Source organism: Pseudorasbora parva, chromosome 6, assembly GCF_024679245.1.
Source record: "Pseudorasbora parva isolate DD20220531a chromosome 6, ASM2467924v1, whole genome shotgun sequence".
In the NCBI taxonomy this organism is placed as follows: domain Eukaryota; kingdom Metazoa; phylum Chordata; class Actinopteri; order Cypriniformes; family Gobionidae; genus Pseudorasbora; species Pseudorasbora parva.
The window spans coordinates 32,863,383-32,886,401 of NC_090177.1; the positions used below are offsets into that span (position 1 = coordinate 32,863,383).

At 36.2% G+C, this 23,019-nt stretch overlaps 3 protein-coding genes across 3 annotated transcripts; 2 read left to right on the forward strand and 1 right to left on the reverse strand.

The window, feature by feature from the left end:
• Positions 1-3,641: 3,641 nt before the first annotated feature.
• Positions 3,642-12,551, reverse strand: snx21 (sorting nexin family member 21). The gene is made up of 4 exons (XM_067446723.1): positions 12,090-12,551; positions 11,018-11,303; positions 9,676-9,833; positions 3,642-5,203 (listed from the first exon to the last, which is right to left on the reverse strand). Exons 2-4 carry the CDS (start codon positions 11,283-11,285, stop codon positions 4,439-4,441), a joined length of 1,191 nt encoding a protein of 396 aa, XP_067302824.1. The 5' UTR covers positions 11,286-11,303; positions 12,090-12,551; the 3' UTR covers positions 3,642-4,438.
• A 153-nt stretch (positions 12,552-12,704) lies between these two features.
• Positions 12,705-17,115, forward strand: haus8 (HAUS augmin like complex subunit 8). Its single transcript, XM_067446728.1, has 10 exons — positions 12,705-12,899; positions 13,391-13,452; positions 13,531-13,589; positions 13,710-13,842; positions 14,000-14,107; positions 14,187-14,278; positions 15,343-15,501; positions 15,584-15,725; positions 16,641-16,782; positions 16,933-17,115. Exons 1-10 carry the CDS (start codon positions 12,841-12,843, stop codon positions 17,060-17,062), a joined length of 1,086 nt encoding a protein of 361 aa, XP_067302829.1. The 5' UTR covers positions 12,705-12,840; the 3' UTR covers positions 17,063-17,115.
• Positions 17,116-17,767: 652 nt separating this feature from the next.
• Positions 17,768-22,306, forward strand: sac3d1 (SAC3 domain containing 1). Its single transcript, XM_067447347.1, has 4 exons — positions 17,768-17,881; positions 18,770-19,142; positions 19,223-19,499; positions 21,713-22,306. The coding sequence occupies exons 1-4, from the start codon at positions 17,856-17,858 to the stop codon at positions 22,174-22,176; spliced, it is 1,140 nt and encodes a 379-aa protein (XP_067303448.1). The 5' UTR covers positions 17,768-17,855; the 3' UTR covers positions 22,177-22,306.
• Positions 22,307-23,019: the final 713 nt, after the last annotated feature.

Consider the following 23,019-nt stretch of genomic DNA (forward strand, 5'->3'; position numbering starts at 1 on the left):
AGAACGTCAGAATTTGACCGCGGGCAGCGCTAGTAAGCCAATCAGAAAACTTGAAGTTAATGCGCTCAACCAATGGCGTGAGTTTGGGGCGGGATAATCTGTTTTGGCCAACACTATTGCATATTTTACAAAACACTGCCTTGCCTTCCAGCCCAACTCAAATTATAAATTCCAATAGTTTGGTTAGATGTGAGCTGGGCACAACTTCCCACACCTTTTTATTAAATCAGGTAACATTTTAAGCTGTCACTTGGTCATGTTACAATGTACCCCACCTATGGGGCATGCTGTCACATTTCACTTCCATTCTTTCGGGGTAAATCAAGAAAGAAAAAAAAGTATACACTGTAATAATGAAACAAAACCACATAATTGTACTAGACATGTGAAATTAATGTGGGACATTCAGTATATTGAGAAAATAAATAAATACTCTGAACCCTAAGTGGATTTGCACATACTGATTTTCAAAAAGTTACACAAAATGTTTTCAAGAAAGAAAGAAAGAAAGAAAGAAAGAAAGAAAGAAAGAAAGAAAGAAAGAAAGAAAGAAAGAAAAAAGACAAATATCTCTGAAGTATAATCCCTTCCACATTTACATTTTTAGCACACCAGAGTGACTAGGAATATTGAATTATCTAGCCACAGGAGTATACAGATGGCCAATATCCCGTAATCATTCATCACAATGAGTAAAACCAAAGAATATAGTTCTGATTTGCAGCATTGAAAATCCGAATTTCCACCATCAGGGCAATAATTATGAAGTTCCAATCAACTAAAGATGAAACAAATCTGCCTGGAAGTGTGTCTAACGTCTGGTGAGGTCATGGGGTCAAAAAGCCTAAAAAAATTAGCAAACCCCTACACATTCCCACATAGCTTTGGTGCAAACAGGGATAAAAAGTAGACCATGCCTACCGTTAAATATACTGGTAACAGTTTAGTATAATGGTCATTAGTTTACATTATAATGTATTAACTAACATGAACTAACCGAGCAGTACATTGGTAACTGTATATGTTCATCTTTGTTAACATTAGTTAATAAAAATACAGCTCTTCATGGTTTGTTGAAATTAACGCTTTATAAGTGCAGTTCATTATTAGTTAATGTTAACTTAATACCATTACTCTAAAGTGTTACCAATATACTGCTGTATTTTTAATGTTGTGAGCCTGATTTTTTGCTGGAGGTCCTGGACATCTTGATCAGATACATGGTATCATGGACTCTAGCAAATACCAAAAGATAAAAAAAAATCTAAACCTGACGGCCTCTGCTAAATAAAAGAGAAATCTTATAATGGGCCGTGGTTGCTTCTTTAATCAGGACAATGATCCAAAACAAACATCAAAATCAACACACAAATGTGTCACTGAGCACAAAATGAAGCGTCGGCCATGACCGCCCCAGTCCCCTGACCTGAACCCTAGAGAATGAGTGATGAACTGAAGAGAAGAGCTGGGAATCTGAAGGACCTGGAGAGATTCTGGATGGAGGAATGATCTCTGAACACTTGTGTTCTCTAAACTCATCAGGCATTTTAGAAGAGGAAAAGGAGGTTGCAAAAAGTATTGAATAAAAGTGTGCCATTGTATCCAACATGTATTAGAGAAGAAAAAAAGCATAATGTGATGTTATTTTAATTTCTTATACTTCAATGAAAGGTTAGAATTTTGTGGTTTGAAAAAATAAAAAATCTAAAGTATTAACAATGCAGCTTTTTTGTTTGTTCATATTTCCCAATGGTAGCAACAATTTTGTCCACGTCTGTATTCGTTACCAATGCTTTGCTTAACCCCTTAAGTCCGAAGTGACCCGCCCGCGGTACAATTTAGGCTTACTTCATGAAGCATGCTCCGATCTTTGAAAAACATCCTTATTTACAGTAGACTCGCGATCAAAAAGAGACCAAAGTCACCATAATCCGTCACACGGATCGAAAGTTATTACTCATTGAATTATAACAAATCATAACCTGACAGAAGAATAACAGTCACTCTAAAGTGCCGTTTAGGCTTGTAACTTCATGAAACAGGCTCCAATCGTTGAAAACAACACATCAATACTTACAGTGGATGCCCCCGATTAAAATAAGTCTAAAATCAACATTATCCATTGAGTTGATCTCGAAATATTCCTCACCGATGTTGCGTTGATCAGTGGAGTTCTGAATAACATGGCCATTCATTTGTATAGCAGCCAGGGGGCGCCCGTGGGCGGTACACTCCGGTTTAGATGAATAACTCTGCGCTCGAGTTGATCAAAATGGATAGATGCATTGGAAAGCTGAGATTCTAAACTTTAAAATGGCATCTATGTTTTTATATTATACATATATAATAGTATTTAATATAAATAATATTGTAATACTGTAATATGGCTTTTCTCATCATTAGATTGTCCAAATGTAATAAAAATGATATTTTCTTAAAATATAAAAAGGGTTCTAACAGTTGATACCTACTATTTGACCATCCTTGCTATATTTTGAGTTATGAGTCTTTAAATTTGTGAATGTCACTCAGAAAACAACAGTTTTATAAATGTCAATGATTGAACAAAAATGCTACATTTGTTCCCAATGCTGTAACTTTTGATTACTTTTTTATCAACACAAAATTTGATCCATATATAGAACATATATGGGGGTACATTCCCAAAAAAGAATTAGGCTTCAACCATATTTCCGGAGTTATTGCATATCAAATAAAAAATATTTCTAAAATATTTAAAATATATATAATACAAAAAAAGTATTTTATAAGCAGTTTCTCAGCACTAGATTGTCCAAATTATACTAAAAGTTTGCTAACAAAGGATACCTCCCATTTGGCTCTCATTGCTATAGTTTTGGAGTTACGAGTCTTTAAAGTTGTGATGATCACACAGACAAAAAAACTCTAAAAAAAACACCCTCAGGGCTTAAGGGGTTAAAAAAGAAAAAAAACTAAAGAAAAGAAAATAAAAGACATCAAACAAGCTTTTTATTCTGGGAACCTTCAATTGAGGAACTTGAAAAGAGACACAAATACAACATTTCCATTACCAAAGTGCAGAAAAAATTTAACACATCTAAGAGTTTTATTCAAATAATTCAATTTTATTCAAATAGTGTGAATTGAACTGGATTTTCCTTGACCAATTCCAGTGCATAAAATAATTTGAGATAAAAAAAAAAACTGATTAAAAACAGGAAGCCTTTTTCTATTGTAAAGGCCTAAATGCGCTTTTAAAAAAGTGGGAAAATTTGAGAAAACTTGGAAATCTCAAGATTTCCAGAGCATATTACGTTGTTAATGATTCAACTATACCCAACAACAATAAATAAACACATAAATAAATATATTCAAATTCAAATTTAGTAAGTAACAGAGGGTAAAACAGAAATCGGTTTAACCAGTATACAAATATATCTGACTTTGTGTGCAAAAATCTGTGAAACAATCTACAAGATTTTACAAAAACTGTACTCGGACATTAAAACTGAAATTACTAACTGTAGTATTGAAGGAATAATACTCTTTTCTAAAAATATTCAAAATCATTCAGTAAAAAGTTCTCTATGACATATAAAGGCATCCTTTGAATTGTATAGAAAAGCTGCGCTAAAGTAGTGTTATTTGTACTGCAGAAATGAAGATTCGACGTTTATTGCAGAAGTTTTAAAAAATCACTCAGTAGCGAAACATACATTTAAAACGTACTTTACAGCATCACTACTTGAAGGCTTCTGCTGTATCAGTATCTGACAATTTCACTTATATTTTACACCAAAAGTGTTCCCTTTAATATAAAAATGTATACTGTATTCTTTCTTGAAAAGGCCGATCAGTCCAGCAGCTGAATGTAAACAACACCGTTCAGAGTCGACAGCCTCGCTAAATACTTTCCCACGTCCATTTGAAATAATGTGTGATAGTGGTGCTGAAATGAAGGCCGGTTGCTTTAAGTCTCCTAAAGAATAAGACAAAGGCGACTGTGTTTCATCTCTGAGAAATTAATGACGGCTGAAAATAAATGTTTTGGGTTACAAAAAAAAGGGTACCACTTTACACGTTCAATTTGTTAACATTTGTTAACGTATTGGGCATCATGAACTAATAATAAACCACAATTTACAGCATTTATTAATCTAGGTGACTGCCAATTAATAAATGACACTGTTATTTCATAATTACCTATAAATGTGAAATTGTTGACTGTTCATAATACTTAATGCATGAAGTAATGTTAACAAACTGAGTCTTTATTGTAAGCGGTACCAATTCAAGAATTAAGCTAATAAACGCTATTGAAATGTGCCCATGAAATGCATGTGTTTTAAAGTGTAGAGTTAGTATTATTTCCACAGGTTTTCATTAGTGACCTCATCTTACATATTGCTTTCAGAAACATCCCTCATATTCCTATTTAAACAATGATCCTGAATGCTTACAGGACATCTTCACTTTTGCTCTTAGCCCTGAACAGCCCCTCGCTGTCCTCGATGCTCTCTTTAATGAGACACTCCTTTAGGTTGGGCTGATTCCCTATATCAATCCCCTGCTCCTGGATCTCCTGCAGAAGAGCTTCCCAGCGCCTCTTGTCCTTCGAGATCTTCCAGCACAGCCTGACGTTGGATTGCAGGAGGGGGATGAGCAGAGGGTGCAACTGGTGCTGCTGCAAAGCCTCCTGGGAAGGCGCTAGATCCTGCAGGGCTCGGTCGCAGTGTTCCTGAGCCTCACTGAGCTGTTCCAGATCTTGGAAGCAGACGACTAAGGCGGAGAGCGTGAAGAACCAATGAACCCTCTGAAGCTGGTTGAGCTGCAGGAGCTGATGGCATCCTAACTTCTCCTGGAGTCTCAGAGAGTTGAGAAGAGACCCCAGGGCGTCTGGGTAACGCCCCACCCGCATCAGCATTTGGCCGGCGCGCAGATCGCCCAGGTAGAAGAACTCAAGGAATGTAGGTATGGTCCGAAGTTCAGGGAGGGAGTGAAGGTGGGTCAGGTACTGCTCGAATGCCCGGCTGCGCTTGGCGATGGTCTCGGCGGCAAAGTTTTTACGCAGCTTCTTGCGAGGGAAGTACACGCCGTACATTTCGTCTCCGTGACGCCGTCGCAAGCGGCTGTGTAGCCGTTCGAAGTCAGTGTAGCGTCGCGTGATGACAGCGGGAGTTTTGTCAAATGTGCCAGAATGGATGACATGAATTGTGTAGAGCTGATGAGAAAAAGTATATGTGAATTTATGTGAAACCAGAAAAACAAAACCAGCAAATTGTTCAAAGAATCCATGAGACAACGCTTGTTTTTGTCCCGATCTATTCTAGACTCTTCCAGTTTTAGCGACAAATACAGTGTTTGAAGGGTCCAAGTAGATGTTTGTGGGCAGCCAATGAAGACCATAAGCTGGCAATAAGCAAATTTGTTACAAATGTACATTCTAGATTAAATCAGGAAGTAGGACTTGAATACTTAAGTCTTGTTTTAGGCAGTTCAGAATTGATTCTTTCTATTTACTAGGGGTGTCCATGGTTAACCGATTGACCGATTAACCGTTAAAAATTGCGTAACCGAGTGAAACATTTTGCTCGGTTAAGTGGCGTCAATGACGTGCCTTGAATTTAGTTGTAATATATGTTTGCACCCCTATGACCAGCTTTCTAAGCGGGCAAAGAAAGCGTGGAGCACTTTAAAAATGAGAGTGACGGGGCAAAATGCAAGTATTGCAATGCAGTGCTTACCGCATTTTTCAGGCTATAAGTTGCTCCGGAGTATGAGTCGCATCAGTCAAAATATGCGTCATGAAGAGGAAAATAACATACGTCGCACTGGACTAAAAGTCGCATTAGGGCAGAAGCAGAGCGCGAGCCGCGCGCGCTGTGCATAACGGAGCAGAAGAAAGAAAGTTTGAAGTGAGAAACTTGTGAATGACTAGAGAAAAGCAGACGTTACTTTAACTGTAATGAAGAAAACAAAAAAGCTAATCGCGGACTGAAAGCAAGATGGCCAGAGCTGAAGGGACGAGTCCACAGATGCTTGAACTCTCTGCCGGGAGAGGCTCAGCCGCGCGAGTCAAACGCTGAGTCTGTGTGAATCATTCTCCGCTGCATATTTTACTAACGTTACATGCTCTAATCGTGCAGGCGCCCTCGCGGCCACTCGCATTGCTCGTGAACTGGAGCGCATCTCATCCTAATTTAACGAAACTCAGCGTACGCCTCGCAGACATGAAATAGATCTTAAGAAACTTGAAATGTCTTTTAACAATTTAAAACGAAAAGAAATAGGCTACTCTCTGATTGTGTAATCCATGATGTGCATTTCTCTTTATAGGCGCGTTCACTACGGAGATGGTGGTCGTCAAATTAATAAGCTAAAAATAACCGACGCACACTATGGTTAACCGAGTATTAACCGCTAAGGGCCTCGGTTAACGGTTAAAGGGGGGGTGAAACACTCAGTTTCAGTCAGTGTCATGTCAATCTTGAGTACCTATAGAGTAGCATTGCATCCTGCATATCTCCGAAAAGTTTTTATTTTTTTAATAATTATATAAGAAAGATGCGCTGTTCCGAGTCTTTCCGAAAAAAGCCGAGCGGGTGGGGGCGTGTCGTGTGAGCGGAGCTAAATAATGACGTGTGCAGCAGCGCGCTGTGTGTTGAGTCGAGCGTCATCCCTAACAGCGGAAAAAAACTTTATTCAAAATAAAAATATGGCTTTTAATCAGATACAGCCATACATCTATGATCCGGAATCAGACCCAGAGGCTGCAGTTGAACAGGAGCAGCAGCAAAAACGACTAGAGCAGGACGTCTGTATGTGGTAAGTTACAAGTTATACACTAACTATATAATATGCTTAGCGGCTTGTGTTATTTACATATTTATACTTGAATTATATCGTCGTATTTTTGTCTTTGAAGGTGTACATGTGGGAAGTGCAGTTGTGCACGTGTGTTTGTGTGTTTACGCGTGGTTTGTGTAGACAGTAAGCGGACTAAAAGCAGTCTCACTCACCCTTCTAACGTTGGGACTGCTCCATCCTTCAGCATTAGGCGATTGGGAAAATTCGGCGTCGAGCTGGGCCTTGTTTATGAAACAGTCGGCACCGAAATGCAGCGAACAGATATAAACATTCGCGCAACTCAGTTGCTGATCCGGAAAAGCAAATTACATCCACTGTTGCCTTAACGCGGGGTTTTTGGCGAATCTGTGCAGGACTGTCTTGGTCTGGCAACCAAAAACCCACTTTTTTTGGTGACATTGTTATGTGCTATGTGTAATTGTCACCTGTCCAGCATCCTACAAGCCCCGCTTTGATGGGCGTAGGCTGTTGCTTTCGCTCTCTCCCTCGCTCTCTCTCACGCGCTTCCGGTAGAATTGTCCATAAGGCCCATGCAAGGAAATTCCGCCCCCATTAACGTCAATGGGGACGCATGATCTCAAAAAACTTGCCGAAACTTATGACTAACCGGAAGTAGTATTTTTGACAAAGAAATACTCCCATCAAACGTCCACCTTAACTTTTGAAACTTTGTCTATGTTTAGTATGGGATTCCAAGTCTTTAACAGTGTAAAAAGATCAGTATGCATGAAACAGCATTTCACCCCCCCTTTAATGAAAAACTTGAAAACGTGCAGCCCTACTATTTACTATGACTCTACTTACACTTTGATCTTTGAAGACATTTTACATTCACAAACAGCTGTATTACATGAAAGGAAAAGCATAAAAGGGGTACTTTAAAGGGTGATGAATTGAAAAATCCACTTTCCCTTGAGTTTTTGATATATAAAAGGGCATGGCGATATAAGAATATATAGAGCTGAAGAGCTGAAAACTTCCTTGTTAGTCAAATAAAAGCTTTTAGACACCAGGCTCAGCAAACGATCAATCTCAGAATGTGCCTGCGATGTCAGCATGTGGCGAAACACCGCCTCAACAGAACAACGTCTGATTCTGTAGCCTCGTCCACTGACTCGTGCCACTGACATGACATAGACCTTCATAGAGCTAAACCGCATCGAACTTCTAAGCATAAACATACCGCATAAGCATCATTCAGATTCCAATATTATGAATGCATGGAACTTTATTTTTAATGATTATCCAGCTCATGTGAGGAAGACATTGCACGTCTGTTCCTTCATTTCGTCATGGATTCGTTTGTAGACGAGACTGGATTTGCAGGCAGGATGAGATTACATGAATGAATGAATGAAACAACACATATGTGAATAATTAATTTTTTATATGTGACAGTATTGCATTGATATAGATCGTTTGATATCTATTGAGTAATGTGTATGTGTCTAACTGTGTCAATTAGGGCTGTCAAAATTGCTCCAAAATTACATAGCTTGCATATAACTTAATCTCGCGGCTCAACAATTTTACCTCCTACCGACCAAAATCCAACGTACTTCCAGACATGGCTTTTTAGATTATGGAGTTAAAATCTCTTTCTCTGCTGCGGTCGAGTTGGGCTCTACACTTTCTGCCATCTTCCCTGCAAGACGCATCCACTTTCAGCAGTGACAGTGTGACTCCTGTGACCTGTCCCTGAACCCACATGCGCGCGCTCACTCGCAAAGCAGACAGCCACGCCTCCACTACCGCGGCGGGGGATTTTTTTCCGCCTTTTTTGTTGTTGTTTTTTTTTTCATTCAAATTATTAATTTTCACCTTCGAAATCCGTTTTTTAAAAACTATTCGAATATATATTCGAATTTAGAATATTCGTTGACAGCCCTAGTATCTAGCATACCTTAGCACGCTGTCAAAGGCTGAAGAATCCTTTATTTGTGGTGTTGTTGGTTCATTGCTATTTTCGAGACGGGCTACCAAAACGCAAGCCTGGCCTGGTTATCTTAAATAGTAAAATAATATTCCTTTCTTGATGTGCATTGCTCATTCTCTTGACTTGATATTTGAAGGAAAAATACAATTGCAGAAGTTTTGAACAGAGAGGCTTGTGCGTGTGTGTGTGGGCTGGTAATCCCTACGTTATGGGGACAAAATGTCCCCACAAAGATGGCAATATCCGAAATCCTTGTCCTTGTGGGGACATTTTTTGGTCCCCATGAGGAAAGCATCTTATAAATCATACAGAAGGAGTTTTTTTTAATAAAGTAAAAATGTAGAATGTTTCCTGTGATGAGTATGTTTAGGGGCAGGGGCAGTGTAGGGGGATAGTATGTATAGTAAAAATCCATTACGCCTATGGAAGTCCCCATAAAACATGGAAACACTATGTGTGTGTGTGTGTGTGTGTGTGTGTGTGTGTGTGTGTGTGTGTGTGTGTGTGTGTGTGTGTGTGTGTGTGTGTGTGTGTGTGTGTGTGTGTGTGTGTGCGTGCGTGCGCGTGCGCGTGTGTACAGTTCATAGTTATATCCACCGATCGGGCAAACCAAGTAATAAAAAAATAACATTCCAATCAATCAAGCAATCGCGGTTGGATGAGAGATTCCCAAATGCACTGACAGGAGAGCTGAAGCTCATTGAATATGCAAATATTATTCAATCCTAGACGTAGTATAAAAATTACTTATTTGGACAATCTTATTTGTCATCGACACAAACATAAAAGGCTGTTTAGAATGTTCAAATTTGTAATGTTTTTTAGTATAGTTTGAAATCGCTAAAAAAAAAGAGACTGAAATGATTTACAGTTGCGTATTGTGTACTTACCACATACTTGGAATTTGTCTCATGGACAACACAGGCATCAGTCACCTCAAAAATGAGTTTTTCAGGAATGCAACGAGTTCTTGAACTTCGCCAGTTTTCTTGTAGTTGTCTGGTGATCATATTTGAGGTTTTGGGGGAAGGACCTATTGGGCTGGTCTCTATAAAGCAGAGATAAAATTAACTGCTAAAGTGAAGTATAAGTGAACTAAAAGTGAACCAAAAAGAAGAAGTGAAATCAGCATACAAATAGATTATTGTAAATTCACAAAGACCATGCACATAATGTTTAAGCTTAAAAAGTTAATTCCAAACAGTTTTTTTTTCATAACTAACGAGGTTTCATTCACACTTAAGAGCTGAAATCTTCATATTTAGATCAAATATCATCATTGTCACCGAAAGCTCCTGTTTTCCATGTGTAGAGTTCATTTGGCAACATAAATATGCAGAATAAGGAATGTGATTCGAGAACTGCAAGAGCTGAGATGATTTTCAATTAATTCTGGCCTAGATGTGAGTCTTTACCTAACACATTTATCTTGACACAATATTTGCAATATGCCATATAATATAGGCAACCTTTATCCTATTGGAAGCTTGACAGCTCTGCTTAATAATACATATACAGTACACTACCATTTAAAAATTTGGAGTCAGTACGATTTTTTTTTCTATTTCAAATAAATGCTGTTCTTTTGAACTATCTATTCATAAAAGTATCTTGAAAAAAATTATCTGCAATATCAATATAACTACTTTTTTATGGAAGCTCGTTTCTGCCACAGAATTTAACAAATGTGAAGGATAATTGTAACTTTTTCAGAATTGGACTTTATAACTCGCAATTGGCAGGACAGAAGTCTGATTTGTAAGGGTTTTAAAAAAAAGTAACATTTTCACAATTATCTTTTTAAATATTCCATGACAGAAAAAACAAGCTTCCTTAGTTTTAAATAGTGCTAATAAGAACTATTTCTTTAGCATCAAATCAGCATATTAGAATGATGTCTGAAGGAGCATGAGTCTGAAATAATATTGCTAAAATGTCAGTTTTTTTATCTCAGAAATAAATGACCTCTTAAATTATATTAAAACAGAAAACTTGCATAAGAGACTTCTTTGAAAGAAGAAAAAAAAAAAGTCTTACTCCAAACTTTTGAAAGTTTTGGAACAAAATGACTTATCACTTTTGGATAAACTATCCTTTTGTCTTTTATTCTTTAGCTTCTGCATATGTAGCTTGGACTTCAATTCACCAACACAAAGTTTTGCTGTTCTACACATCTATAAAGCATATTCTACAATTTTAACTTTTTAAAAGATATGTATGATTGATGACTACCTGTGCTGCTACATGCATTATCTATGGACTCTCCAAAAAAGTCAGAGTCACTGTCTGGCCCGGACGCGTCTCCCGGATCCTCAGAATCCAGGACCCCATCACCCTCGAAGCTCAGGGTCCCTCCGAGCCTGGCCGAAATGCAGTCTGTATCATCCTCAAGTTCAGAACTTTCAGGAAAGTCATCTGTTCTGAGGCCGTCTGTCTCAGAAGGAAGCTCCCCTTCTTTAAATAGTGAACGGCGAAGTCTGTCAAATAGTTTAGAGGCCATCCCAGCTTTGCGCCAACCCTGGAGAGCAAAAAAGACTTTGAGAAGAATTCCTGAATATAATATGCCTTCAAATCAAGCATTAGTTACGGCAGAATCTGTAATGTCCTGTAAAACCACTGACTTGGACAAAATGTGTCAAACAAGCCTACTGGCTGTCTGAGTCAGTATGGAAACACTGAAACTTCAAACCTCTCATGAACTTTCATTGAGCTGTGAAACGAGAGAGCAACCCTTCAGGGAAACTGATCTGTCACATAAATATTTATTATTTACTGAGGGTTTTGTTGAAAAGAGCCTCACAAAAGAATTGCATTTCTGTAACTTCCATGGAAGAATTTTGTGTGGAAACATAAATATTTATCGTTAGATAATTTCTTTACATGTGAACACATTATTCATTATTCATAAACACACAGCACGTGTCTGGCTCATATTCTCTTCAAGTTTTCCTAATAATTTCCATAACTAAATTATATTCACCGCGTTTTATGATGGAAAACCTTTGAAAACATCCAGGAAAGTGGGTGCAGCGACTGCAGCAAGTGAATAACTACTAAGTTAGCTTTGCTAACTTACGTGCTATAAAATCGAGCTTAATCAGCTGAACTTCCACATATTATAATAGTAAGAAATTTGAAAATAATTAAAAAAAAACCCATCTCTTACGTCCATCAAAATATCTGATAAGCAGAACTAACAGTTGTCTCAGAGTTTAAGGTAACTTCTATTGCTAACGATGGCTAATCTAACAATACAACTCCAAAATATTAAATACACGTATGAAACATGAATATCTCAACTTACCCGAGTTATAGACCTCTAAACTACATATGATCACTTCTTCATGACGCTGGATAAATCCTTTCCATGTGCAAATATAGAGAAGGAGCGGTGTAAACATAGGAGTTGTTTGGGAGTTGGGAGTTCTGTTTCACTCTGACTCTGACCAAAAGAAGAGGGCGTACACACGCTTGAAAACTGATTTTGACAGACACCAAACAAGAGGAATCTTTTTATAAGCCTTCTTAAATATGATTTTCATAATACATTTATTTCGTTATTTTTGCTCGGTGCATTCCAGTAGGTGTTTATCAGGACATCGGCGAGTTTCTAATATGTGTCAGTATCAATTACATTTAACCGCCATGCATATAACATGTAACATTGCATTTAGAGGTTAAGAATGATTTTGATAATATGTGATCTAACCAATATTTAAAGTTACATGTTTATTACTTCGACACTACCGTGGATTTTTGTATTTCAAGTCTTTAAAATTCAGGAAGTTAATTGCTCATAAGTGATTCATTACAATGGGGGGATCATTTTGCATCATTTTACAAATTTGCAATGACCAGGAAAATTGTGAAACTATTCGCAGGAATTATGGAATTTTATGTCTTCCAATTACACTCCAGGCTGACAGGTGGCGCTGAACGTACGCTTCAAGATCAGAGAGGAAGACAATCAGTAAAACGCGGGTTACAAAAATCATCATAACTCATGTCATGATCATAACAGTCTTCTTCTCGGTCCGATTAATTTGTGTAAAATAATGGCATCTAAAAAGCCGTTAGGTATGCGTAAAGTTTCAGCTTCAAGTGACTCAAAAAAGTAAGATTTTTTTATTTCATTAAGTTCATTGTTTGTATGTAACTTGTGTCTTAATGCACGCACTAATAACTTGCTTTTTTGCATTATTTGTTTTCTTAGACGTGTCGTGTGTTATGTAACTCTTGGGTCAGTGTTAATCATGCAAAGTCAAATATTTAAGATAATATAAGTGATATAAATATTGAACATGTAACGTTATGTGTTCAAATATTGTGACAATGACGTTCAAAAATGTCAATAAATAAACCAGTTTGACTTGATTTAAAAAGTAAACATGATGGAAATGGGCTAGATAAAATGATACTATTAAGTTGTTAATTCTAAATAAGTTGATTATTTGGTCTAATAACTATCAAAAGACATGGAATATCTGAAGTGTAAGTCAAATTTTAACTTTTTTAGACTGACACTAATATCACCAAATAGTTACTTAAATGTACTCTTAAGTAAATTTCATTAATGCATATATTGAGATCGACTCTGTTTTTCAGTTTATCCAGTGAAAATGATGTCAGCAGTGGAAATAACAGTGGTGCGAGGAGGAAAACCAAAAGTAAGAGCATGACCTACAACTTCTCATATCTCATTGAGGCTATAGTACTGACAAATTTCATCTGCTCTTGATTTTTAGCGTCGGGCACAATTGTGAAGTCTAGGTACATGCAAACTGAAACAAAAGCTCCTGCAAAGGTAACTGACTGCAAAATAATGTGAATAAGCTGTATTTTATGTTTCCATACAGATGTGTGTTGCTGTTTTCTCTGTCATTTTATAACAATATTCAATCTTTTTATATGGTGTGTTCTGTAGAGCAGTGTACAGCAGCAATCAGTGCTGATGCCACCCAGACCGTCCTCTCCAAGATTAGGAAACACACGAAAACTGAAGGACGGCGTCCCGTCGAGACGTACAATGAGCTCTTTGGCCGACAATGACTTTACCTGTGAGTTTTGGGGCTAATCTGTAGATATGTCAGATTAAATATACAATATCTGGATCTATATATAGTTGGTTAAACTATGTTTCTGTATATATATATATATATATATATATATATATATATATATATATATATATATATATATATTGTTTTCCCACAGTGGCCTCCAGCATTCTGGAATCCTCAAATGTGGGAGGAAATGTCTTTCAGTCTACTGTGTTGGATGGCCACTGCATACGTCCAGATTTTGATGTCTCCGTCATTAAAGGTGTAGTACTCGTGTCGACTGGAGTAGGGGAGTAATATGATCACCAGAATGGCTTGCATAACAAGTTTATATTTTTCAGAAAAAATTGCACCGCCAAGCGCAGTGGACCCCAAGAATGAAGAAAGGGACATATCTTTGGAGACGTTTTTGCTGGCCTTCCTCACTGCTAAGGTCTGATAATAAGTTGGTCAACATAGATATCACTTTACCTATGATTTGTTTTCTTTAAATAGCGACACTTTTTATTATATTATGCTAGTGCCTACACCATTTGTAACTATTCTACACCACGCTTCATCACCCCCAAATGAATTTATGTAGTGCTACTGTATATTGTCATACACTCAGATATCTATATTCCCAAATCCTCAAACAAACATTTCATAAACCAGCATTTGATTTAAGTGCCCCTATTATGTTCCTAATTTTGTTTTTGAGGTCTCCTACATTAGGTTTACATGCATCCAAGGTAAAATAAATGTAAATATACAGTAAATAAATAAATAAAAACCTTAAACGGTTGCTTCAGTGATTTATCATTTAAGGGTTAGTTCACCCAAAAATGTAATTTCTGTCATTAATGACTCGCCCTGATGTCGTTCCACACCGGTATGATCATTCAAATATACTGCTGGGTTTCTATTGATACAAAGCCATATGCTAACTTGCTGAAGTAACCCTTTAACGTTCTCATTATAGTCTCTGTTGTGATTGGTCTACTCTGCTCAATCAGATGGCCAGTCTGTTGTGGTTGGTTTACTCTGCTCTGATTGATCAGATGGCCAGTCTTTTGTGATTGGTCTACACATTTTCTTTGGTCTTTTCACATAAGTGTACATTTTATTTTAAAACATTATTAGAAACTATCTGTTCTCAGACCTCAATAATTTGTATAGATGAAATCAATTCAATTACACAGTTTAAAAAAAAAAACTGTTATAGCTATATAAATTATATTTACTACATTTTATATATTAGAAAAAAACTATATAAATGTATTGTTTAAACCATTGCTATGTCCTGATAGAAGAGAATAATTTAAACAATATATCTTTTGCCTGTTGTGAATTCAAAGTTTTCAATGCCAGAAAAATAATTAGCTACTGTTTTAATGCATAAACAAAATATGAGCAAATATTGAGCATATAATCCAAAATAGTCAGTTGATTCATAAACATTTCTTTCAGTTTTGTAGCAATTTTAAATCCCTTGTTTGGTTATGTTTCTCTGTCTAGATTGAACATAATACCCGAAAAATGAGAGAGGAGGCTGAGAGGAATATTCTGGCCGTCATGGAGAAAGAGCAGCAGTTGTGTGCACAAGTTAACCAAAAGAAACGACAGTACCTGCTGCTGGAAAAGCAGAAACAGCTCAACAGTTTACTGGACTTACAGGTCATCTTTACATATTTAACAGTGTTGCTTAAATCTTCATGTTAACACATCTCACATTTGAATTCCTCCTTTCTTTATGCAGATTGAGTCTTTAAGTCCTGTTGCTGCTGCAGCAAACACATTTTCAGAGGAGTATAAGTCATTTGCCACAGCAGTTGATGCCACGAGACACAAACTTCCTGTGAAGAATGTGCACATTGGAGAGAACCCAGAGCAGTTTTTAGGTGACATTTGTTTAACCTCTTTTTTTTTCCTTCTTTTTTTGGGAGGTATTGTATTTATTACTTTTTTGTATTATATATTGTGCAGTGTTTATGTATGTCGTTATTAAATGTGTTATATTGTTGGACGAAAAGTCATTAAGTATGAGACCTTGTGTGTTATTTAGAGATTGAAATGACTTTTCAGTGTGTACGCATGCACCTTGGTTCCAAGACAAATTTCTACTTTAGGACAGAAAAAGGAAGAACAGATTGGAAAAAAACAAAACAATTATATTGTAATGTAGATGCTACTTCAAAGTGAAAATTCCCTGATATCTAATACTGATATTGTGATTTGTAGTTTTATGCCTAAATAGACATTTATGACAGAAAGTTAATATGATGTATATTATTCACATTAGGTGAAGTCTAGGCCAGTAGTTCTGAAGCCATTTTTAATCAAATCAGAACATTCATGTATCAGTGCATAATAAAGTGATATATAATATATTAGAAAATATTTATATTATTTTATATGCGTACACTGGCAGTCCAAAGTTTGGAATAACGAAGGATTTTTTTTGTTTGTTTGTTTTTGAAAGAAATTTCTTATCAGCAAGGCATTGTTTGATAAAAAATACATTAAAAACAATAAATTGGGAAATATTACAAATACTAGCTCTTTAGCTGTTTTACTGTGATGCAAAGCTGTATTTTCACCGGTCTTCAGAAATCATTGTAATATGCTGATTTGATGCTCAACTGTTATCAAGATTATTTAGAATTGATATAATTTCTGTCTGCAAATGCTTTGTGCTTTTTTGGAGTGATCTAAACTCAACTAAGAGCTCTGACCAACCTTGACACAGTCAGAAACTGGTGATTTTTGCATAATTCCAAACAGATTTAATGAAAAATATTTGTCTTACTACACAGACAAAACGGTCGAATGTCTGAATCAGAGTGAACATCTCTTGCAACACTATACAAAGGACATTCCCACTGACTGTGAGGCTTCAGCAGATTGTCTTAGAGAGATGAAAATTACAGCAAATGAAATCGGACAGCAGTTGACGAGGTAAGGGCAATTCAGTCTCTATATATGAAATTATGTGCGCATTGTGAAGCCCCTAGTATAGAAACGTACCTTATATTTCAAATAGAGCTTGATATTTCACCTGTGCTAGTCTAATTTTGGATGTCCATGCTGTTTTATATTTTCTTGTAGGACTTTTTCAGATCTTCTGGAGGTGTCTTCATTAGTAAGCCGAGAGACAGTTTTGGTCCAGCAGTCACTGGAGGAAGACCAGATTGGACAGAGCACAGCCCAGACACTCTTCTGCCCCTCCATGTCATGATATGCTGTATGATTGTGCCATCTATTTACAATTAAAGAATTAAAGAATATTTATCAATGAATTGTGGGTAATCATTTCATACATTACTGCAGCGTGATTAAAGCAATTTGTCACATATTCATTCATTCAGATTGACAGGTCTGCTGATTGTGTGTTTTTTTTTTTTTTTTTTTTTTTTAGAAAAGCAACATTGATTCTTATTTGTATTATAGAAATATAGAAAAAAAAAGGTTGGGAAATTGATAGGTTTCTGTTGGATTTGTTTTTATGGTCTAAATTGTTCTAAAATTGAGATCAACACACCAAACATTATGTATGTATATATGTAAATAGTGTGGTTTCAAATATTTCTCTGATTTTATCAATAACTTTAAAGTCCTTTACGCCTAACAGTAACTTGAACTTATGTGTGAAATGTATTTTGTAATTATTACTCTTGTTCCTTTTAATATTTAAGTTGATCAGATATGTTATTCCCTTTAAAAAAAAAAACATGTATGTTTACCCTATCTCAAAAAGATATTGCGAACACTTTATATGTAAAAATTGTAATTGTAATGTCTTAAATAGATTAAATAAATATAATCTCTGTGTTTAACTAGAAATCATTTTGATGTAATATTGCACAGTTTATAATATCACGTTCGTAATTTTTTTATGCGATTCCAAAATGTTTCATCATAATACACATTACGTAGCGTTTATCGGATATGACGTCCATATATGGCGACCAATCGGAGATGTCTTTACGGCAAGTGACGTACGAGCAGTTTTTGATCAACAAACGCGACCAATGAACAAAACAGCCATGAGTAACGCGTGAGTTTTCCCGAAAGATTGTTTTTATTTTGATTAATACTCGACGATAAGACATGAACATATTGAAATGCCACTAGAAATTTAGCTGAAACCCGTTTGATACAAATAGTGTCCGCGTGGACACAAACAGTCTTCATTAGAACAGGGCTAATGTCTACGGTATAAAGCACAATATAACTGGGAGGTCACTGCATTGACATGTCAGATTGATTTAATGGCATAAAGTGTGATATATAAATATTATTTTTTGAACCATAAACGAGATAAATTATTGTCAATAAAGAGAAATAATTGCTCATAAAGATTGCAGTCAGTCTCTTATATGTGCAATAATAGAAACTTATTATGATAGAGCCGTATTTCAAAACTTAATGTACTTAATATATTTAGAAATGTAATGTATTCCTGTGATGTCAAAGCTGAATTGTCAGTATCATTACACAGGTTTCAGTGTCATGAGCTTTCAGAAATCATTCTAATATGATGATTTATATAAATTAATTATTTTATTCAGCAAGGATTTGTTAAATTGATCAAAAGTGATAGGAGAGATTTGTATTGTTAGAAAAAAAATCTATTTTGAATAAATAATGTTCCTTTTAACTTTTTATTCATCAATGAATCCTGAAAAAAAAGTATAACATGTCCCAAAAATATATTAAGCTGGAACATTTTTCCAACATTGATAATAAATGAGCATCAAATCATAATTAACGATTTCTGAAAGACCATGCGACATTGCAGACTGTAGAAATGATGCTGAAAATTCAGCTTTTGATCACAGGAATAAATTACATTTTGAAATATATTAAAGTAGAACACAGTAACTTTAAATAATATTGTACAATTTGTGTGTGTGTGTGTGTGTGTGTGTGTGTGTGTGTTCAGGTGTCATCAGTCTAGGAGGGGTCGAGGACGCAGTCATAAGGAGCAGAGTCGACCGGACAGAGAGCGTGCGGTTGAGCAGAAAGCTGAAGACTCAGTGCCCCATGGCACCTGCATGACTATGTGCCCTGCCTATGAATTACGCCAGCGGGAGGCCCAGAATCGACTGCACAGGTTCGAGATGTTGGCCGGCACAGAGCGGGATCGTTTGCCGCGTGCTGATGTGTCACGTACTGTCAAAGAGTACTCACGACCTGCCGCGGGGAAAGACTCTACAAGGGCCAATGACCTTCGACCACCATCTGTGCTTTTAAAGACTGTGTGTTACCTAGTTGATGACATTGCAGCTTCCCCGACATTTCAGCCATGGACAGAGGTATGAAAATTGCATTTTGTCATCTTTATTTGTAATATGATGGCATTTGAAGCCTGTCTTGTTGACGTTCTGATCCACAGGTGTACTGTTTTGTGTTCGACCGTCTGCGTAGCGTTCGGCAGGACATGATTATCCAGCGTGTATCGGGGCCAGATTGCGTGGCCGTGCTGGAGAAAAGCGTGCGTTTCCTTCTCTATGCTTCCTACAGACTCTGCGGGCAGCCACTTCAATATTATGACCCACGTATCAATGACACTCACCTGCAGGAGAGCTTGAGCTGGTTGCTGGAGAGCTACAGAGAAGGGAAACACCAGCATCAAGAGGAGTTCCAAGCCTTGAGTTTGCTCTATAACTTGGGTGAGTGACTAGAAGCTGCTAGAGCTCTCAATGCTGGTTAGTATCAGTCAGTATATGAATTAATCGGTAACACTTTACCATAAGGTTCATTAGTTAACATTAGTTCACTACATTAGTTAACATGAACTAATGATAAATGCACTTATAAAGCATTTATTTATCTTTGTTAATGCTAATTTCACTATTTACTTATGCATTATTAAAATCGTCTTAACATTGTTCATGTTAGTTCACATTGCATTATCTAAACCATGGACAGTTGTATTTTTATTAACCAACGTTAACAAAGATTTACTAATGCTGAACAGAGGGGTTTTTCATTGTTAGTTCATGTTAACTAATGCATTAACTAATGTTAACTAATACAACCTTTATTGTAAAGTGTTACCAATTAATCTCATACTGCGTGTACACTGAACTTTTAATAATGCATTAATCTAATGTTCAGCTAAAAACATGGACAGAAACGGTGATATTTAATTAGTGCTTCTTCGATGGTGCGTTTTGACTGCGTTTAATTTGTGCACACAATGCGGACATACAACAGGTAAACATGTCAGCTGTGTGGACGCTAGGGCTAGGTTGACACTTGACAGTATAATTTTCTCAATTTTAATCCATACCGACATGGGTTATGTGTGACTAAAATCGTATATATTATATCAGAATGGGGAAGGATGTGTCAGGTGAGCTGTATAATTTTTTTTAGTCATGGGACAGACTGAAAGTAATTGAGAATTTTATGCTAAAAACTCTACTTTCTTTTTTTTTGCAAAGTCAAAGTAAATTTTATTCATTGATTTTAGCCAGTGGCTGTTTGCACTAAATGCAAATAATAATAGATGCTATTTACAAGTGTTTATAAGTGTTAATAGCAACTAGATTCTATTTACACTCGCTGATACAATAATACTTGCCATTTACACTAAGTGCAAATAACAATAGTTGCATTTTACTAGGTGAAAATTGTGATGTATTCTATTTACACCATCTAAAAGTAGCAGTTTTTTGTAATATAAATAGTAATTACATGTAATTTTATACTTTATTTTGACAGATACATACTATTTGCACCTCAGTATTGTTGTACATTAACAGGATGCAATAATATGCTGCTTTAAAGGGACAATAAAACCCTTCGTACACCTATCCCTAACCCTACCCAATAAATGTTTTATTATCATTAAACATTTCGTTAGGCACTTTATTTCCACATTTAGAAAATGTTCTTAATTTTTCTTGAACGTAAATGCCTTTCCATTTGTCATCAGAAAAATGATCAAGAGCAAGTTTAAAAAGTTTCAAGTCATAAAATGAGCAAGCTTTGCAAAAGGCGGATTCGAAGCCGTGTCGATCGCGTCAAAACACCGATCAGTTAGCCGGACATTATTCTGATTGTTCCACAGAAAAAGAAAAAGTGTTTTTATTTTTTTTAATCTTGTTCGGCACAGCCAGGCATTGTTAGCCGGAGCTAGTAAGATTAGCACATGCCAACATGGCACGCTATTTGCACTTGATGTGAATAGACGCTCATCTTCATTTTATGTCCATGCAAATTTATCCAGGTCTGGTGAATTGCTAATGTTCAAAATCATGTAAATTATTTGGTTAAAAATTAGCAGCAAATTCATATAGGAAGCATTTTCCCCAAAATGGTAGAAGTGGGGTAAGCTGTGCTAGTGGCTCACCTAATGGTAATATTGAGATTTAGCAGGAAATACTTTTACAGGTACTTTTACAAATGTTGAAAATGGGTTCACTACATACAAACATACTGAATATTTGAAAACAAATCCAAAATTGAAAACAAATCCAAAAAAAAAAGAGTAAATACTAGTGTGCTGTAAAAATTTAAATTGTAATCGTTAACTAACTAAAAGCTATTAAAACATTTTTTCAATTGAAATAAAGATACAATAAAATATAAATAGATAAAAAAACAAATACTTAAATAAATAAATAGTAAAAAATAAAAATACAAAAATAGATTTATACAAAAATTGTTTACTAAAACTAAAATTAAAGCCAATTAAAAACAATATACAGGTGGCAGTAGTATTTTTTTCTAATTTATTCTCATATTTCCACACACACATTCTACATTAGCATGTTTAGCTTTGCTCTATGTGCTATGGTCTCGAGAGTAAAAATCATAAATTCTGAGTACTAATAGACAACAGACAACCGTTCTTATCTTTTTTTCATGCTTTCAGGTTCAACCCATGCCATTCAACATGTTCTTAAGCTTCCCGAGAGAATACGCAGTTCTCCGGCTGTTCAGCTCGCTCTGGCCCTGAGCAGGGCACATGCAGAGCGCAACCCCGTTCGGCTGCTCCGTCTTGCCCAGAGACTGGACTTTATCCAGGTCTGTGCCGTCCACAGACACCTGCTGCCCTGCAGGAGAGACCTGCTCCTGCTCTACAGCCACGGACACAGCAGCCGCAACTGCCGCTACCCTCTGCAGAGACTGGCGCGCCTCCTCTTCCTTAAAGACCCGCTGGCGGCTGAGCTGTGCGAGGTGTACGGTGTACACGTCAGCGGAGAGTGGGTGAACTTCTCTAAGAGCTCCTTCAGCGAAGCTCAGTCTGTAGATCTGCAGTGCAGACGGACACATGAGCCGATGGATGACGAGCAGTGGAACTGTTCTCCTGGCTGCATGATTCATGGCTCTGCCTGAAACCACTGCTTTAAAGCATTGTTCATTTGCGCTGTTCGTTTAATGTTTTTAATCTTTTAATAATGAACATTTCAGAGCCATTTCCAACTTCTGGACCGGTCAAAAAAGTTTCAATAAAGTTTTTGTATTATATTATGTATATATAATATGTATTAACAGTTGACCAATATGGGTTTTTCAACAGGGGGTAGTGACACAATAAAGCAATAAAATAATATTTTAAATGTAAATATTTGTTAACAAATACAAAATTTCAAATGAGTTGCTTGGTTTCTGTCAAAGACTATAGATAGTTTCTGGTTCTGAGGCGTTGTGCAAAGTTGTCCTGCCAACTGTGAAATTGCATTAGTTAAACTGCACCACATAAATCTGAATATTAAGCATATCAAATATAGTCTGATTGGCAATGATTGTGCTGTGAAGATATTTTGTTTTCACTGTGAACAAAATGCTTGTAGCTGGAAATGTGTCTCCTGGCTAGGATGAGGTGTATGGCTAATACAATTTAATTCAGAGGTGACACATTTATTAAAGCAATTAAACTTTATATACTAGAAATTCCCTAATATATATACATTTTTATTACACACACACACACACACATATATATATATATATATATATATATATATATATATATATATATATATATATATATATATATATATATATATATATATATATATATATATATATATATGATAAGGCATTATCCAACAATAGTTGTGGCACGTTTTGATACTGTAATTTAGCCAATATCAAAATTAGCTATTGTCAGATTAGGATTAGAATCTATTGTATTAAATTAATGACAGAAAATGTACAACATTAATAATTCATTAA

Bases quoted from the DNA above. Each gene is read 5' to 3' on its own strand.
- sac3d1 (XM_067447347.1), top strand. From the start codon at position 17,856: ATGAACAAAACAGCCATGAGTAACGC. The intron at 17,882-18,769 runs GTGAGTTTTCCC...GTGTGTGTTCAG, and splicing joins AAAACAGCCATGAGTAACGC to GTGTCATCAGTCTAGGAGGG. The intron at 19,500-21,712 runs GTGAGTGACTAG...TCATGCTTTCAG, and splicing joins GAGTTTGCTCTATAACTTGG to GTTCAACCCATGCCATTCAA.
- haus8 (XM_067446728.1), top strand. From the start codon at position 12,841: ATGGCATCTAAAAAGCCGTTAGGTATGCGTAAAGTTTCAGCTTCAAGT. The intron at 13,590-13,709 runs GTAACTGACTGC...TGTGTTCTGTAG, and splicing joins AAACAAAAGCTCCTGCAAAG to AGCAGTGTACAGCAGCAATC. The intron at 16,783-16,932 runs GTAAGGGCAATT...ATTTTCTTGTAG, and splicing joins ATCGGACAGCAGTTGACGAG to GACTTTTTCAGATCTTCTGG.
- snx21 (XM_067446723.1), bottom strand. From the start codon at position 11,285: ATGGCCTCTAAACTATTTGACAGACTTCGCCGTTCACTATTTAAAGAA. The intron at 9,834-11,017 runs GTAGTCATCAAT...TCTGCTTTATAG, and splicing joins TAATGCATGTAGCAGCACAG to AGACCAGCCCAATAGGTCCT. The intron at 5,204-9,675 runs GTAAGTACACAA...TTTTCTCATCAG, and splicing joins AGACAAATTCCAAGTATGTG to CTCTACACAATTCATGTCAT.